This window comes from Cuculus canorus, chromosome 2 (assembly GCF_017976375.1).
Source record: "Cuculus canorus isolate bCucCan1 chromosome 2, bCucCan1.pri, whole genome shotgun sequence".
Classification (NCBI taxonomy): Eukaryota; Metazoa; Chordata; class Aves; order Cuculiformes; family Cuculidae; genus Cuculus; species Cuculus canorus.
Genome location: NC_071402.1, coordinates 13,896,067 through 13,914,002, shown reverse-complemented (window position 1 = coordinate 13,914,002; position 17,936 = coordinate 13,896,067). Strand labels below are relative to the sequence as shown.

General features: G+C 45.6%; 1 protein-coding gene across 1 annotated transcript; it reads right to left on the bottom strand.

Annotated features, from left to right (window-relative positions):
* Window positions 1-6,056: 6,056 nt before the first annotated feature.
* Window positions 6,057-15,831, bottom strand: C2H8orf76 (chromosome 2 C8orf76 homolog). The gene is made up of 6 exons (XM_054057524.1): window positions 15,628-15,831; window positions 15,045-15,137; window positions 11,387-11,530; window positions 10,077-10,594; window positions 7,644-7,776; window positions 6,057-6,411 (listed from the first exon to the last, which is right to left on the bottom strand). Exons 1-6 carry the CDS (start codon window positions 15,739-15,741, stop codon window positions 6,205-6,207), a joined length of 1,209 nt encoding a protein of 402 aa, XP_053913499.1. The 5' UTR covers window positions 15,742-15,831; the 3' UTR covers window positions 6,057-6,204.
* Window positions 15,832-17,936: the final 2,105 nt, after the last annotated feature.

Sequence of the window (17,936 nt, the reverse complement as noted above, 5' to 3'; positions counted from 1 at the left end):
GCAAGTTCACAAATGACACCAAGCTGCGTGGTGCAGTTTATTCACTTGAGGGAAGGGATGCCATCCAGAGGGACCTGGACAAGCTGGAGGAGTGGGGCCATGTGAAACCTTTTGAAGTTCATAAAGGCCAAGTGCAAGGTCCTGCAGCTGGACTGGGGCAATCTCCAATATCAATACAGGCTAGGGGATGAAGGGAGGATTGCAAGAAGCCCTGCCAAGAAGGACTTGGGGATACTGGTGGGCAAGAAATTGGACATGTGTTGGCAACATGCCTTTGCAGCCCAGGGAGCCAGTTGTATCCTGGGCTGTATCAAAAGAAGTATGACAGGCCAAAGGAGGCGAGTCTGCCCCTCTTCTCTCATGAGACCCTACCTGGAATACTGCCTCCAGCTCTGATGCCACAGCCTGAAAAGGCCCCTAATTACCCTCCAAAGTGCCCCAGTACCATAGCTGGGCTCTGCAGGGGACCATGGAGGGCCCTAATTACCCTCCACATTGCCTTGGGACCTCATCCAGCCTTTGCTGGGCCCCTCAATCTAAAAAAAAATCTACAAGTCTGAAAAAAATCACTTTGAAGTACAAATTCCCAGTCCAGGTCCACTTCAGCTACTTCAATTTTGTTTGTTGTTCTGATGTTCTTCAGTGGTGTGGCTTTTGGCCACGTTAGCATCTACATGACATACCTTTATCGTGGTGTTTCCTACCCAGGCAGCAGTGTCTTGCCACAATGCAGTAGCCTAGATGGATTACCCCTGTGCTGCCAATTGGTCTTCTTCCACTGCTGTGGGGCGTTAGTCACCACCCAGGAGTCAGTTCAGAGAGCGAGTGCTGGTCACTTTTCTCGCTCAGCCGTCTCTAGGGCCAGTTGGATGGCTTTTGCTTCTGCAAATGGACTTGACTCACCTTCTCTCTCAGTGGCTTCCAGGACTTGTTGAGTGGGACTCCACACAGCACCTTTCCACTTCTGATGGTTCCCTACTACACAGGATCCATCAGTAAACAGAGTAAAATGCCTTTCACCTTCTCATAACTCATTAGATGGTGGTTCCTCTTGGGCACAAGCCACCTCCTCAGACAATGCTCAAAAATCTCTGCCTTCTGGCCAGTCCATGGTCTCTTCCAGGATTCCTCGGTACTTGGCTTCCCCCAGTTGAGTTCATTGCATGATCAATACTACCCACTTACTCATGTAGTACTGCTTGCATGACAGGGTCAGGCACCACGTAGTTTCCTCTTCCTGCCCAATTTCTCTCACTCCTTCCTCCCATTTCTTTGCTGAATGTCTGACTTTCTGATCAAATCCTTCCTATTCTTCCTCCTCCTTCCTTGGTCATCGATGGTACAGACCCATTGACCTCCTCGTCAACTTTTTCTTTTTTCTCTCAGGGCAATTACTGTAGTTTTTTTCTCCATTTCAAACACTGTGTCCTGAGATGCAGTTTGGGTTCCTTGATCCCTCTTGACTCCTCTGTCCTGTCCTCAGCTGCGGTTTGCATCCCAGTCTCAGTCAAGTCATTCTCAGAGATGGTTTGGGTCCCTGCATTCACTACAGTCCTACGACTGTATGGAACTGTGCCTCTGAAGCCACAGGCAAAGCACCAGGACAGTGCTGGGAGCTATCGTTTTTCATTGTGGTGGGCAAGACACCCCTCAGCGCTGTGGAAAAGTTAACTCCATCTTAGGCAGACCCTGTACACGGTCTGTGCTGCCCCCCCTGCTCACCAAGGGAACGTGCCATATGCTCAGGAAGAAAAAGCTGACACATGAAGATGTCTTCCAAGACACATGCAACAGGACTTGGCTGACAGTGACCTCACCTACAGAAGTGAGTTTGCTGCTTGAGGAAACCACAAAAAAAACCACCCTGAAAGCTGCAAAATGCAATAAAATTGTGTATGGCATTTGCAGTGGCTTCACCTTAGCTGGCTGCCAGGTGCCACCCTGTCCAGCCTCTCTTTTGTGCCGGGGGGGCAGGACATCCTATAGGAGCCACTGCCGCACCTCACCAGTGTGAGAAGGGGGGTAGAACATCCCACGGGAAGACACGCTCACCCATCCCAGGGCCAGGGCAGATGCTCTCTCTTCTGTGCAGTGAAGGGAGGCAGTGGCTGACAGGGTCAGGCCGTTGTCACTCCTCGCAGACCCACAGAACATGACAGGTGGTGGCTGCAGGCATAGCGCATGGTGGCCAAGGGCCCCCTCCCCAAGCCTTTGACCATCAGGAAGGATGTTGCAGGCTGGGGGCCTGTGGTGACCCTCATCCAGCCAGAGCCTGGCACAGCATCCTGGCCGCTCTCAGCAGAACGTGTAGTGCCAGCAGGCGCTGGTCAGCTACCAGACCTAGACTAGGTCTTTCCAGTTGACACTAGAGGAGACAAACCCCTAAAGTCAGAGCACCGGGCAGCAGACAACATTCCTGGCTGTGCTAGATGCTCCAGGTACCAGACCCTGCAAGGGAAGATATGGTGCTTCCTGGCAGTGCTTGCAGCCAGCTGCTGGAGCAGAACACCCACCTGCAGCGTGCCCTGCAAGAGCTGGAGAGGCAACGCGATGCCCTCGAGGTGAAGAACTACCTCCTGAGAAAGAGCAGCTTGCTGGAAGCGTGCAAAGAGGCAGACAGGCCCAGGGAATGTGGATCCCACAAGGACAACCAGGTGACCGCTTCCAGTACTGGCTGTGTTACATGCCGTCACCACGCTCAACAGGTCAGGAACCTGCAGAGTCCTACTTGGGTCACTCAATTTTTACCAAAACAGATTTGCTTGCATTTTTCTTCTCTTCTGGTTTGTGTGCAGGTACTGGAAAGAAGGGAGAAGTAGGTACTAACTAAGCCCCTTTGTTATTTCCATCAATAAAGGTGGCTTTCAGCTGGGAGCACAAGCAGGACCCAGTGTTAAATTCCTGATTCCCTACGAGCAATCTTAAGACTATTCGCATACTCATTTTCACAATGACATTATCTGCTGATGGAAAATAGAGAAAATTTTTTTGTTTTCCTTTGCTTCCATGTACAGCATTGCTTTTTCTTTATCAAATTGCCTTTATCTCAACCCACGAGTTCATTATTTCATCTTACTTTCTCCTCCTCCTGTCGTGCTGAAGAGGGGAAGTGACAGGGCAGCTGCGTGGGTACCTGGCAGCCAGCCAAGGTCAACCCACCACACAGTGACAGAACAAGTGGCAATGGTTTTAAACTGAAAGAGGGAAGATTAAGACTGGATATATGGAAGAGTTCTTTTACAACACGAGTGGTGAGACACAGGCACAGGTTGCCCAGAGCACCTGTGGCTGCTCCATCATTGGCAATGTTCACAGTCAGGCTGGATGGGACTTTAAGCAACCCAATCTACTGGAAGATGTCCCTGCCCATGGCAGGAGGGTTGGAACTGAATAACCTTACAGGTCCCTTCCAACTCAAACCATTCTATGATTCCGTGATGGAGAAAACTCTGTTAATGTCACTAATTAGAGCACTAACACGTTCCCACAGCTCAAAGCCAGTGTATTCAAATACTCAATAGCAAGACACGCAATTAGATTGTGTTTGTACACAGCAATCGCTTCAGAACCCAGGTCCCAGCACTTTTCCCAATGTGCCTGTAACGTAAGCAAGTGATAAAATAACAAAACCAAACCTTAGTAACTATTCATGGATTCTCACTTGTAGTTGACAATACTAAAATTTGCTATTTGCCTCAGTGTGAAGTACTGGTGTACATGATAATCCCAAAATTAATACCATAAGAGATGAAACACAAAGAAATGTATTACAAGCTGAGGCAGAATCATGCAGAATGTAGAAGCAATGATGAGGCATCCAAATGCAAGACAGAAATGCAAAACCTCTCATGAGACATGATCAGAAACAGAAAGCTGGAATTAGAAGTGGCATGCCAAAAAAGCGAGGAGCAGGCCAAAAAAGGAGGAATTGAAGTAGCCAAGATGAGAGATAGCCAGGCACAAGTAGGACAAAGGAATATTTCATAGCCCCAGTGCAACAAGCACTGGTTATTGGGAGCAGTAACTATGCAACATATTCAGAACAACATCCATGCTGTTTCCTTTGCAGTAGTTAAACCCAAGATTTTTGCTTTACGGTTATGTTTGAGAAAATGCTTCCTGTTCTTAAGAACTGCCACTTGCCTTCCACTCCCTGAGCCAGTAGGTAGTTAACTGTTGTGTTGCCAGTCTAGGAGACAACCTCAAGTCAAACATGCTGCATGCACACTGAAAGGTTTCCAAATCACCTTTGGTAGCCGTATTTTGGACGTCTCAGTCACAAAATGACAACATTTGACAACAATTTGCTGCTAAAACAGCTCCAAAGCTATTTCCACTTCCTAAACTATGAGGCCAAATAATCTGTCGAGTCCCCATTAAATATCTATACAGATCTAGTTCCACAAAAGCTGTGTTCCAGCATCCTAACCACTGAACCTACTCAAGAGCTGTGGCAAAACAAATTATACCCTTCTTATGTGGCTACTCATGACCTTAAGTTTAAGAAGAAATGAGGACAAGTCCCTATTCCAGTTTTTTCTGACATACGTGGCATTAAGCTCTCCATTTTTGCTACGTCTTTGCTGTAAGACACCCTCTGTTGATACCAACATCACAGTTCTTTTAAGGCACATTCTGGACAGTCTCTATTGAAAATTTATGGCACCAGTTAGGCTTAAAAGCATCCCCGCCCCTTCAGGCGGGCTTCACTGCCATTCAAATACAGCGCTCTACACACGCACACAAAAATTTCCACCTAGCAAAGCACACGCATGACTAAACCAAATATTCTGTAACACATTATGAGTGCATTAATGCTTACCCAAGCATACTTGCCAAGTCATCATCTTTCGTAACAAGCTGACCAGGATGTGGTTTAATTGCATTAAGTCACCAAACTATCAAAGACAATTTGACATGGCTGAAGGCGATTTTCCATTTTTCTGGAGAGGTTTCACAGTCAACTTAGCAGAGGGCTATACGACACCAAGGATTAGAAACAGGTTCCCTCACCAATATCTTAAAGCTTCAAAATTTACCTAAAAGTAGCAGATACAAAGTGTGTTCACATATGGTGAATTACCATTCAGCTGGGAGTTATTAGATTTTCAGTGTTCTGTACCACTTCAGAAAGAAAACACAGGAAAACATGAAGTCACAGCAAAGAGAGTCCTGGTTTCAAACTACATCCGTTGAAGAATCCTTTTTACAAAAAGCTACAAAGTTTTAAGTCTCACAGTTTAAGAGAAGATGGGGGAAAAGCGCATCTTGTTTGCCTCACATGTAAATTACGTCAAGAAAAAAAAAACACAGGATAATCTCTGCCTTTTTCTGTAGAAGTCCAAAGCATGCAGCACAGATGCTTCGGAAAGTAAAGCAAAGCAGTGTCATTTTCAACTGAAAGCATAACATAAGGAGTTGTATGATGTCTGCATCAACACTGCCAGTTTTCACAGCAAAGACCTTCCTTGCAGGGTTTTACAACAGATATGATCCGACTAAACACCCTTCAGCACATAGAAACAACCCTGACAGTTTTTCTCCTCCCTCATCTAAGCATACCGAAGACAAGACTATATTTTGTTCTATGCCTGCAAAGCCACTTAGCTTTGAAGAAATAAAATCTCCTTCCAGTTTTAAGTTAAACATTTACTACTTAAGATTTGTTTTCCTAGAACATATGGAATTCTTCTTATTGCTAACTTCTCAGCATGAATATATTTAAGATCTCTAGCTATCCAGCTCTTAACAGGAAATCACTATAATGTCAATTAATCAATATTCAAAAACTGAAGTAAGAAAATGGCTAATTGTAGGCTAATTACACAGCTTTAAATACAATAATTCGATACCAAGAAATTTTCAAACTGGACCTCATAAAGGAAGCCTTCCGCCCCACTGACATCAGAAGCCACAGAAAATCACAGGCGCTTCAAGCACAACATGGTGAGGTTTATGATGGAAAGCTACCTCTGAAAACTGAAATGAAAGCTCAGTTTTATACTGGATTCCTTATTATTTCAAATATAAACAAATCACTGAACAAAGAAAACGATGAGACGTTAAGAGTTTAAATGCAGAGATTTATATATATTCTTCAAAGGTATAGAGTAGGAATTCTTACAAAAAGTAATATGAACTTTACTGCATGTATCACTCCACAATCATCTGGAGATTCATATGAGAGTAAATAGAACAAAACCTTTAAGTTATTGAAGGGGGGAGATAACTATCTGAAGAGAATTGTCTCTCAAAGCCACATAAACCATCTTGGAGATTACTGAACCACTTAATTTCAAATTCTGTTCCTGATGCAGTTACCAATGACGACAGCACTGCAGCACCTATGCATTTTACCTCCCCTTGAAATTCCTCTTTTAGTTTTTCTGGTATAAGGTCCTGCCCCATAACCTGCAAACAGAGTAAGAGAGAAGATGGGAAACAAGAAAATAATAAAAAAAAAAAACCACCAAAAAACAGAGAAAAGCAGAAAAAACACCAAAGATGACATTAATAATAGATCTTCACAAGAAAAGCCCCTGACACATGAACCACACCCATCCAGAAGTTTCCAAGTCACGACCAAGTTCTGTGCCTGTTGCATTCCGCAATAAATAGGGAGAACAGAGAGCCTGAGCTACCCAGCTGCACAGCCCCACCCAGTTTCTGGCTAGGCTTGTATGGGGGGATTTTTACTCTCAGAGTAGCAACCTAAAGTAGCAACTCTGCATTCAGTGCTCACCTTGCAACAGCACCACCACTCTGATCTCCTCCTAGGGGGTGCTGGACCAGAGGAAGCAAGGAGAGTAGTTTCTTTTCCCAGCCTTTTCAAAACCTGAGATAGCCTGCATGCTACTGCCCTCCTACGGATTAAATCCCACAAGACTGCTTGCCAACCCAGCCGTGGCTTGGCTTTCACTAACTTAAAGCTGTAATACTGACAGCAAAGTTAGAATCTCGCTGGCTTCCTTCTGTTCCTTAAGATAGAAGTCAGAAACTCTGTAAGTAGCACTAAACAAATGTAAAATCTCTATGAATAAAGTCATGTAATGCTACTCTCCTCCTATGTATTTCTTTAAAACTAGAACAAAGTCCATCAAATGGAAAAAAAGAAATCACGTTAAATGTCATCTCTGGCTTTTTCCGAAACTGTTTAATACTTTTTCTGAAAGTGTTTAATACTAATGTGGCCATTAAAGTACTCTCTACTTCCACTTCATACTTGTGATTCACTTTGTTTTATCTAAAATTCCTGAGATAAAATCTGCATCCCAGGATGTGTACAGCAGATGATGCATCTGCAAATATGAGAATGAGAATCCAATGAGAAACTTAACAAATATGAGAATAAGTCCAATGAGAAACTTAACAACCCTGCACATTCCCAAAAGGAGAATCTCAGCATAACAGAGATAACACCTGCATGACACAAGCCAGCATTACACAGGTGTCACTGTCCGTTCCAGATAACACACTACCAGGGCAATCTGCCCCAGGTAATTTTCCTTGCTTCCTGGAACAGTTAATTAGCTCAGGGGAGTGTCATGCTGCAGGACTTTGCAGTACCCATGCCTGAACTGGCTCGGGTACCTCAACTAGCCCACAGAGCTGAGAACTTCCACACAACAAAACATCCCCTTTACCTTGGTCATCAACAGCAAGGAGTTTTCATTGAAACCAAGCCGTGCCACTTTGTCATCAATGTCTTTTTGACCTTCTATGTTATTCTCTAGCGCAAAGGACGACTGTTGCAACTGGGTAAGCTGAAGTAAAAGCCTGAAATGAAAAAGGCAGTTAAAAAAAGGCACAACAGAAAAAAAGGCAAAAGAGTAAGCTAGCAAACCTAAAACCAACCAAATACAATACTTTAAAACAGCTCCTCTTCCTGACTTCTTCCGACTGCAAAAACTGAAAAAAAAGAATCCATCTCTATCAATCCCTTAGAGGTACCATATAGCTGTGCGGTGACAGAAGTACTGAGAAGTACTTTTGAAAAAAATATCCAAGTATCTCTGGTTGCTCTGCACAAACATTCTTCTCCCCATGTATTTGTCATGCAATTCAAAGCGAAGCTTGGATCTGCTAGCATTAACTGCATCAGGTGTCCCACAGCCTCGTTAAGGCTTAACAAGACAGCAGCGAATTGCTGCCTATGACAGCAATTATCTCTGTAACCTGAAAAGCTAGAACTTTGGAGGTTTAGACAAACATTAAGCATCCTTCCAACACAGGCCAACCCTGGAACGTTTTCCAAAATCTTTCACAACAGTGTTATGTTTATGGCAGCGCCCCAGAAGGCATCACCATGACTCAGTGAAGGTCAGATGTTGTGCCCACAAGGTGGCTTCATGTCACGGGGAATGCACCACCAGCTGCCCAGCCAAAGAGCAGTGGCAGCTTCCAGAGTCCTCTCTGTACAAAGGCTGTAAAACATGTCATCAGAGGGAACATCTAAGCATATGCAACCGAGGAACCACTGGGACTTAGTATTGTTACTGCAACTATGTTTAAGTCAAACTTTTTGCATAGAGAACAACAATATTTTTATCGCATTTACCACAGTTTAATGAAGCACATGTTATAACAAACGTGTATATTTTTGTGAATACAAAGTCTTAAGATCTTAGCTCAAAGTTTGAGCACCATAAACATTAAAATTTACAAGTCAGAACCAACAAGCCATTTGTAAAGTCAGTAAATCTTTGACTGAGGAATTCCAAGTAAAACTAGAAAAGTATTTTTAATTTGTAAAGCATTTTAATTTCAAAATTTGCATCAACATAACTTAAGAATGAAAATTAAATAAAACCATTTCTCCTTTTTTTTTCTTGTTGACAAAACCAGAAGGGTCAATTATTCATGGTGCTTTAACACAAAAACTTATTTCCCTCAAAGAGCAATGGTAACATCCCTCTTCCAGGTGCAATTTACCATGCGCGCATCTTAATGCAACATCCACATCTCACTTAAAATGCAACAGACCTGAAAATGTCAGACAACCTATTTAACGCATAAGCCCTGGACAGAGGAAAAAGCTTACACTGGACAAATGTATCTGCAAACACAAACCACAATAATACTTTGTGAAACTGTGTAGCCAAGCAAGTAAGTCCTACAATTTATAATTGTCTCAATGGTGAACCATACACACAGAAACAAGCACCACAAATGATTTTAATATGAATGTAGCTTTAATATTCAATACCAAGACTAAATCTATTCACTTCTTCCAAGTAGCAATTACTGTCACCGTGTCTCAGTCTGAGAACAGTTAAGAGCTACTGTACCTTTTTTTACATTTCTTAATCTTGCTCTAACAGGACAGTTATAAAGTGTTCTCTGTAAACACTTGTGGAAGTTCATAAAATGTCTTTAAATACTTTTGGTGACTCATGCAGTACTGAGGGCAACAGGAGAAAAAAAGAATCCAAGACTATTTGAACAAAACAGTTTCAATTACCTCTTCAAAAGATTATGTTTTGGGCACTTTCATTTTGTGCAAGAGTTCTAGGAAGAGAGAGGAGAAAAAGAAAGAGCATTTTAACGTAGCCCTGACAGTCAGCTGTCAGAGAGTTCATTTTTCAATCTTACCCATTATGCAGACTGGGGTAGTATTATAAAATACATTTTTGCTCAAGCTTGAGTCTTCAAGTAAATAAAGCAGGTGGCACTCACAGAAGGAAGACTGGCTGGCCTTCCCTTTGGGGCACTTCTGCTTGTGCATCTTTAATACCAAACCAGGAAAGCACAGTGCTCTAACAGAAGCATCTGTTGAAGAACAAGCCCTTTTGTATATAATTACTTGGAAAGATTCATATAATAAAGTCATTAAAAGCTGCTTTACTTCTCAACAGTGCACCACACTGGTTTACTCTTTCCACTCAGATCTGGGTTGTTACATCGAGCGTGCTAGTGGATTTTGCTTTTTCAGACATGAAGCTGGTGCTTCTAAATTAGCATTGCCAACAACACTGAAACAAACATTTAAACAAAAAAGTAAACTGAAAATATTACGGCTGCAAAAAAAATGCTTTAAGTTCTTCTCAACTGGGAGAAATCAACATCTATTTAGTTACCTTGCTCTGATAAATGAGGCACAAGCACTTATCCTAACTTTCTTCCACATGTTCTGCTCCCAGGACTCAGAGGTTGCGCATTTCCCTTCGTTTGTCCTTTCCGGTTCTTCTGAAGTGAGGAGGAATTCTTTTACAACTTGGCCGCTGCTGCAAGTCACTGCATTCTCCCTCACCGTTTCTGTAGCAAGGCTGGACCAAGAGCTTTCTTTCTGGCCATCTGATCTGTGAGGCTGCAAATTAATGTCTCTTCCAGCTGATGTTTTGAAACTACTATTACCCACACCAACCTCTTCAGACTGATTTAGATCTGCTTCTGGGACGACTAAAGGAGACAGACTCCGTAAAAGGCTCATATAAGCTTCAGCAAGTGACTTCCAGTACCAAGGGTGGAAAGGATGTAAGCAGATCAGTTGCTGCAGACACATGATCTTTTTTTCTACATTTTCCAGACCCTGGTAAATGGCAAACTGTAGGTTGAGAACCGTTGTTAAGTGATCTGTGTTAGTAGCGCTGTTGCTCTAGAAACAAAGGATAATAGATTAAAAACAGCAGTAGAACGGAGTTATCCTTCAGAATCTAAGAAAATGCCTCCCTGAATAATGACGTGCAAATATCACTGAAGGTAATTCTTAAATTGTACAAAACTGCACTCTTAATTTTAAATGATACAACGTGACACAGATCATGCACGATCAAGCTGACAGCATTCCCTCCAGCTGTCTTGTCCGGGTCTGAAAGACAAGGAGGCCTCGAATGCTGTCATTTGTTTATTTGCCCCCAGAGTTTTACACAGCTGCCCTTCTTTGTAATCTAAACACCTTTTACATGAAATAAACAGCAACAGTAAAATTCTAGTGGACTTCAGAGCCTCTGGAATTTTTCTTTCATGGGAAAAACTCAATTTGTGGTTCGATACTCTTCTTGTTGGCAGCTTGTCAGTGCATATATGGCAATAAAAGAGAGTTTTGAACTGTCGCTTTTATAGGGGAAAGATTTAAGCACTCATTTATCCCCTTTCTTATAATTCCTATTACATTACATTAATTCTGCCTGGCAGAGCATGATATTTAGTCCCTTCCAGGACTACCAGCCTCCCTGCACAGGGAGCTCATTGTAGTACATGGTGCTCTGATTTCTAAAGAGTGATTATATCTGCAGTGACAGTTACCCTCTGTTTACCAAATACTCTGAGCACTGAACATCCTGAAGGATTATACACATGAAGATTATTTTTCCAGAAAATGGTCCATACAAAAGAACTACTGGCAGTATTTTCATATTCAAAGCCTAAAAGAAAGACTGTTATTTACCATTTTTTCTGCAATATCCAAGGCCTCCTTGTGCCTTCCTAGGCAAGATAAACACCGAGCCTGGCCCTCTTGGACATCTCGTCTCATTGCAACGTTACTGGGAGGTAAGAGTAGTAAGCACTCTGAGTATTCACACAGGGCTTTCTAGTAGAGTGGACAAAAAGAGAAGCCAAACACAACAGTGAGAGATTTTCATTTAAAGGTAAGCCTGATAGCATGTTCTGTTTATAACTACAGTCACAAAAGCAACTCAGGAGCTGAAGTTCACGTTTTCATTTCTCCAGACTCAGTTACTGCCTACACCAGCAACACAGGAGGGCCCCAGTACTACACAGACAAGCTTGGAGGTCATGAGAAACTTCAATCCTAACTCATGTTTAAGCCCTGACAGGATTCACAACACATCCGTGCACCTCTCCCCCACCAGGCTTGATCTGGAAGGGATCACCTACCAACCTGGGCAATTGTGACGCACATGGCATCCTTCTCCCACGTATCCACTCAATAAGCAGAGCACTCATCCTAAATTTGGGAGACCTTGTTTCAAGTCCAAGATATTCTCCATTGGAAGGTTTGAACCCACAAGTACCTCACCTCAAATGAGTAACCACCAAGCTAGAGAATACCACAAGGCAGGTCAATCCCCATAGTTCCTGGAGGGTGGTTCTAATTTTCATTAAATAATTAAGTATTAATTGGTCTAAGGAAAAAGACAAGGATGAGCAATACTTCTGTAGCTTAATGCTCAGAGCACTCACAGGATTCCAATTAACATTTAAATACATTAAATTAAGTATTCAGTGAAGCTACGACTGGAATTTTGGCTCCTCCCCCTCCATACAAGTGCTCAGACCAGAAGACTGAAGAGCAGTGTTCATTCTCCCATCTCTCAAAATGAATATTTCATTATTCCTTGCAATCGTGAATGGTTTTAACAGAAAGAGCTTCCAAGCGACACACCCTGAATACTTCCTAGCAAAATGGTTGAAATATTTTTCTTCCTTGCTGCTAAGCTCGCATTGCTTTGCAAGCAAAACAGGGAGCTCCTCTCTGTCCAGTGAGTGCAGCAGCCAACGGTGAAAATGGATCAGAGCAGGGCTGTAGGACAAGCCTGTTCGCCTTGTTATGTGACAAAGGGATATAACCCAGCAAGGATCAGGCATCACAACTCTCAGGCAGATTCTGCAGGCATCTGTATCCTAAAGATGGGAATGGCTTAGATCACTGCTGGCCTTGGCATTTCCTATCAAGCGGCCAATGCTGATGTAAAAAAGTATTTGCAACGAGTGAAGAGATTACGACCCCGTTTACTCATCTCCAGCCCTCGTTCTAAGGTCGGTGCTCTCAAATCTGCAATTTTATGTGCAGTCTAGTCCTGGTTCTGATTCAGATACAGTGACCCAAGTTAACAATAAGATTAAAGACCAGACATTTTTAACAAGTATCACTGTGACAGTAAGGGGTTAGGAAGCAATGATCTGCTCCACTAGTAGATGTGAGAAGGCGCCATCCTCTCCAGAGAGGGCACCACAAGCACACAGCAAGGCGCAATCTGCTCTTCTAGCAGCCACATCTGACTGCAGCCTGAGGCACCTCTCTTCTCAGCACACTGATATTAATTCCTTCAGGGCATCTCAGTGGAGACTGGAAAGCATCTGTCGGGTATAGACAAGGCAAGAGTAGTGCTAGAATAACATTAAAAGCAGAAGTCAGTGCCAACTGAGGTACGAAAAGATCCCCAAATCTAATGGGCAAGGTGAAAGGAGTGGAGTCAGAAGTCAGCCTGAGGGCTTTGAAATCAGGGAGCCTGTAGCGCAAACCATTGCCTGGAACAAGACGATATCAGATATGAAGCAAGGGCATAAGTGGCTAATTTCAAGCAGGAAACAAGGCAACAAAAGACCGGATCCTGGAACTAGGACTACAGAGGCAAGAAAGCATCAATAACTGGGAATGCAGCTCACGATGCAGGCAGTGAGGACAATGTCTAGGACTGCTGCAGGCAGGAACACAATGGGGAACATACATACACTTCGAAGGTACAACCAGCTATCCAGAGGGATGGGAGGCTACAGAGCGGTGGGACAATTAATGACGAGGCTCATAAGCCAGATGTCAGGAGCCGGACAACTACAGTCAGCTTTGACCTGACAGTGGGGCGAGCTCTGAGAAAGGTAAGCAGCAGCCAAGTGGCTGCCAGCCAACTGACAGCCTTTGTAGAACAAGGCTGCTCCCAGGAGCAGAGAAATCCACATTTAACTCTGGCTGAGCATGACTTCCATGGCTACAAAAACCAGCTCCGCTCACTCCTGAACTGCTTGGCCAAGCCAGCCTCATCTGGACCAGCTCCAGGTGCAGAGCAGCATTTCTGGCCAGTTTACATTGGCTTCATGCCAACTCCTGGAAACATGCCATCCGTTACCCACCACGGCCAACAGCAGCTCGGCCAGCAGGACAGCTCTTACCAGGATACCACAACTGCCCAGAGCTCCTAAGTTTTCAGCACAAAGGAGGAGCCACCCAACTGGACATAAGTGTGACAGACTCTTGCACTCCCAGGCCATGGCTCAGCCAGGAAGCCTTTATATAAATCACAGAATCATGAAATTGTCTAGGTTGGAAAGGACAGATATAAAGCTACTGGAGAGTGTCCAGACAAGGGCCACAAAGTTGGTGAACAGTCTAGAGGGGAAGTCATATGAGGAGCAGCTGAAGTCACTTGGTCTGTTCAGCTTGGAGAAGAGGAGGCTGAGGGGAGACCTCACCACAGTTTACTGCTTCCTCTCAAGGGAAGGAGGGGGAAGCAGGGGCTGATCTCTTCTCTCTGGCAACCAATGATATGACCCGAGGGAAAGGCAGAAAGATGTGCTAGGGGAGGTTTAGGCTGTATATTAGGAAAAGTTCTTCACCCAAAGGGTGGTGGAGCACTGGACAGGCTGCCAGCAAGTAGTCACGCTCCCAAGCCCGACAATATTCCAGAAGCATTTGGACAATGCCTGCAGACATATAGTGTGAATATCAGGGTTGTCCTATGCAGGGACAGGAGTTGGACTCAATGATCCTTGTGGGTCCTTTCCAACTCAGAACATTCTATGATTCTGTGAACTGTAAACCTAACCACTGCCAACCCCACCACTAAACTGTGTCCCTAAGTACACCTACACCTCTGTTAAACTCTGTGACTCCAGCACTTTCCTGGGCAGCCTGTTTCAATGCTTGACAACCCTTTTGGTGAAGTAATATTTCCTAATATCTAGTCTAAGCCTCCCCTGGCACAACTTGAGGTCATTTCTTCTCAGCATACCAGGGGCTACGGAATCACACCAGCCGATATCCCTGAAATGCCCACCTACCAGGCTCCAGCCTGTGCCAGACCCCTGGAACGTGGTGAGGCACTGGAACAGGTTCCCAAAGAAGTCGTGATGCCCCATCCCTAGAGGTGTTCAAGACCAGGTTGGACGCGGCTTTGAACAACCTGATCCAGTGGAAGGTGTCCATGCCCATGGCAGGGGGATGGAACCAGGTGATCTTTAAGGCCCCTTCTGACCCAAACCATCCTGTGATTCTATATATATTTTATGTCTCTATGTATGTTTTATGTCTTTATGTCTTATAGGTGCATGTGCTTTTATATGCATCATATGATTGTATGAATTACCTCAAACTCCCGCTGCCGGTATGCCCAGTCTGCCCGGAATTTGCTTGCCGTCAGCCTTCCGGCATCATCCCCGCCATCTGCCTCGATGAACCACTGTGGGCACAGCACAGACCCATCAGAGGGAGAGCCCAGGTGGCCAAGTCCAGGCCGAGCCTGAGCCCAGGTTGAACCCAAGCAGCTGAGTCCAGTACATGCCTGAATCCAGGGTGAACCCGGACAGCTTAGTCCAGGGCATGCCTGAACCCTGGCTGAGCCCAGGGTGAACTCTGGCCAAGGCTAAGTCCAAGCCTAAACTGAGCCCCAGTGGCACAGTCCAGGCTGAACCCAAGCAGCCGAGGACAGGCCACGCCTGAACCCAGGCCGAGCCCGGGGTGAATCCAGGCCGAGGCTATACCCAAGCCCAGACCGAAGCCAAGCAGCCGAGTCCAGGCCATGCCTGAGCCCGGGCCGAGCCCAGGTTAAGGCCAGGCTGAACCCACGGTGAGGCCGAGCCCAAGCCCAGGCCGAACTCAGGCTGAATCCAGGCCGAACATGGGCCGCGCCCAAGCCGACCCCCGCCGCGCCCCGCCGCCCGTCTCCTCACGCGGGGCTCGCAGTGCCTCGCGCCGCAGGCCGCCCCTGCCCCGCCGCCCGCGCCCCGCTCCCGGCTCGGGGCGAACAGAGACTCCTCGAACTGCCAGCCCAGCAGCGCCTCCATCGCTCCGCCCGGGGCACCGAGACAGAGGCGGCGCGGGCCAGAACGGCCGAGGCGGGGGCCGCCATCTTGGCGCGCGGGGAAGCGCCGCGGTGCCCACCGGGAGTTGTAGTCCCGGCCCCGGCAGCTGTAGTCCTGCCCGCGGGCTGCGGGTGGGGGGAGGCTGGAAACCCCGCCTCGGAGGCACCGAGGGGCGCCCGGCGTAGGCAGCAGGCGCTGAGGTGGAGGCGTTCTAAGATCCTGTAACAAATGGAATCATAGAATAGACGCACGGAATGGGTTGGGTTGGAAGGGCCCTCAAAGCCCACCCAGTTCCAACCCCTTGCCATGGGACACTTCCCACTAGATCAGGACGCTCAAAGCTTCATCCAGCCTGGGCTTGGACACCTCCAGGGATGGGGCAGCCACGACTTCTCTGGGCAACCTCTGCCAGTGCCTCATCACCCTCACAGTAAAAAAAACTTTAATATCTCATGTAGATCATCCCTCTTTCAGCTTAAAACCATTCCCCTCCCCCCCCCCCCCCCCCCCCTTCCCTGTTCACAGAGGCTTGTGGTGATAGGACAAGGGGGGACAGGTACAAACTGGAGAGAGGCAGATTTAGGCTACACATAAGGAGAAATGTCTTCACTGTGAGAGTGGTGAGGCACTGGCACAGGTCACCCAGGTAAGCTGTGGCTGTCCCATCCCTGGAAGTGTTCAAGGTTGGGTTGGATGGGGCCTTGGACAGCCTGACCTAACAGGAGGTGTCCCTGCCTATGGCAGAGGGGTTGGAACTAGATCTTTAAGGTCCCCTCCAACCCAAACTGTGCTATGATTTTATGATTCTATCCCTGCACTCCCTAATAAAGAGCCCCTCCCCAGCTTTCCTGTAGCCCCTTGTAAGTACTAGATAAAAGATGAAAAAAATGGATAAAAAAAGTTGAACCAGAGTGTCCTGTGCTCTGTTAGCATCTTGGCAAACTGCCTTCGTGGGGGTGGTGGGAGGGAATGTGTTTTGCTAACTTTTCCATTTGATTTCAGTTCTGCTCCAAAGCAGAAGGCGAAACTTGTGAAATCTCAGGCTTTCCCAAAGTCCCACACACTGTGCTACAGGAAAAGGGGACAGGACAAAGTGAAGGCTGACCCTACAGCTTCTTACAGACATAAAGATTCTCAGACAACATTGCTCATCAACAGTACCTCAGTGAAGTTGTGAGTGCCCCAGCTGCCCGCCCTGCCTCACGATGCTGCCATGCACAGAGCACTGTGTTTGAAGTAATCTGTAATGCTGTTTCTTCTCCCTGCCTTGCCAGTCCATCCATCCAGGAAGGTCCATTTTGTCCCATTCAATCACCATGCAGGTTTGGACAAGGTGAGCTGAAAAGTCATCTTTGGTTTTCCTTAATCTGAAAAATGGACTAATGAACCTGTCCATACCAGAACAGCTTTTGAAGCCAAAGCACTGATCATATGGATAATTTTAAATGCTTCCTCCTAGTAGACTTCAAAATATGGCTTCTGGGTTTGGGGTTTTTATTTATTCTAAGTGGATACACACTCAAAATATCCTACCATACCAGCATAGCTATGATTACATTCAGCAACAGCTGGCATAAATTCCTGTGCAGAAATTCAACTTTGGCAGGTAGATTTGATCAGAAAAATGAAAGGAGATTGAGGTTTCTTTTGCTTCTAAACTTGCTGTTTGGCAAGAAACCCCTCCTGAATGTAGGAAACTGCCTAGCAGCTAAATCTGGAGAATATCAGGAGTTTGCTTGACATGCTTCAGTCTTCTTGTTACAAGCATCACAGTAGGCCAGCACAGTCAGAGCTTCTTGTATGTGCACACCAAACCCATCTGGCTTCTTCCTGCACGCAGACTCATGTGATGAGCTCCTGCAGGACAGAGGCAGAGCACACAGGAGTCAGCCTGCTAATGTTTGCACGAGTGTCTAAACAGTTAACTGGGTCTGCACTTCTCCTCATACACACCAGACACACACATTCCTTTCCCACTCCTCCAGAACTGCCGGTCACACTGCAACACACCAGTCTAACAAGCAAAGCACAAAAATCCAGCAAGACAACTAAGAACAAATCAAAATGAAGAAAAACCAAAAAAAGCAACATGAGTAATCAAAGTGAAATGTGGCCGCAGCTCAAAGTAAAACACACAAAGAGCAAGGCGCTCCCAGGGGCAAATCCCATAGCAGCAT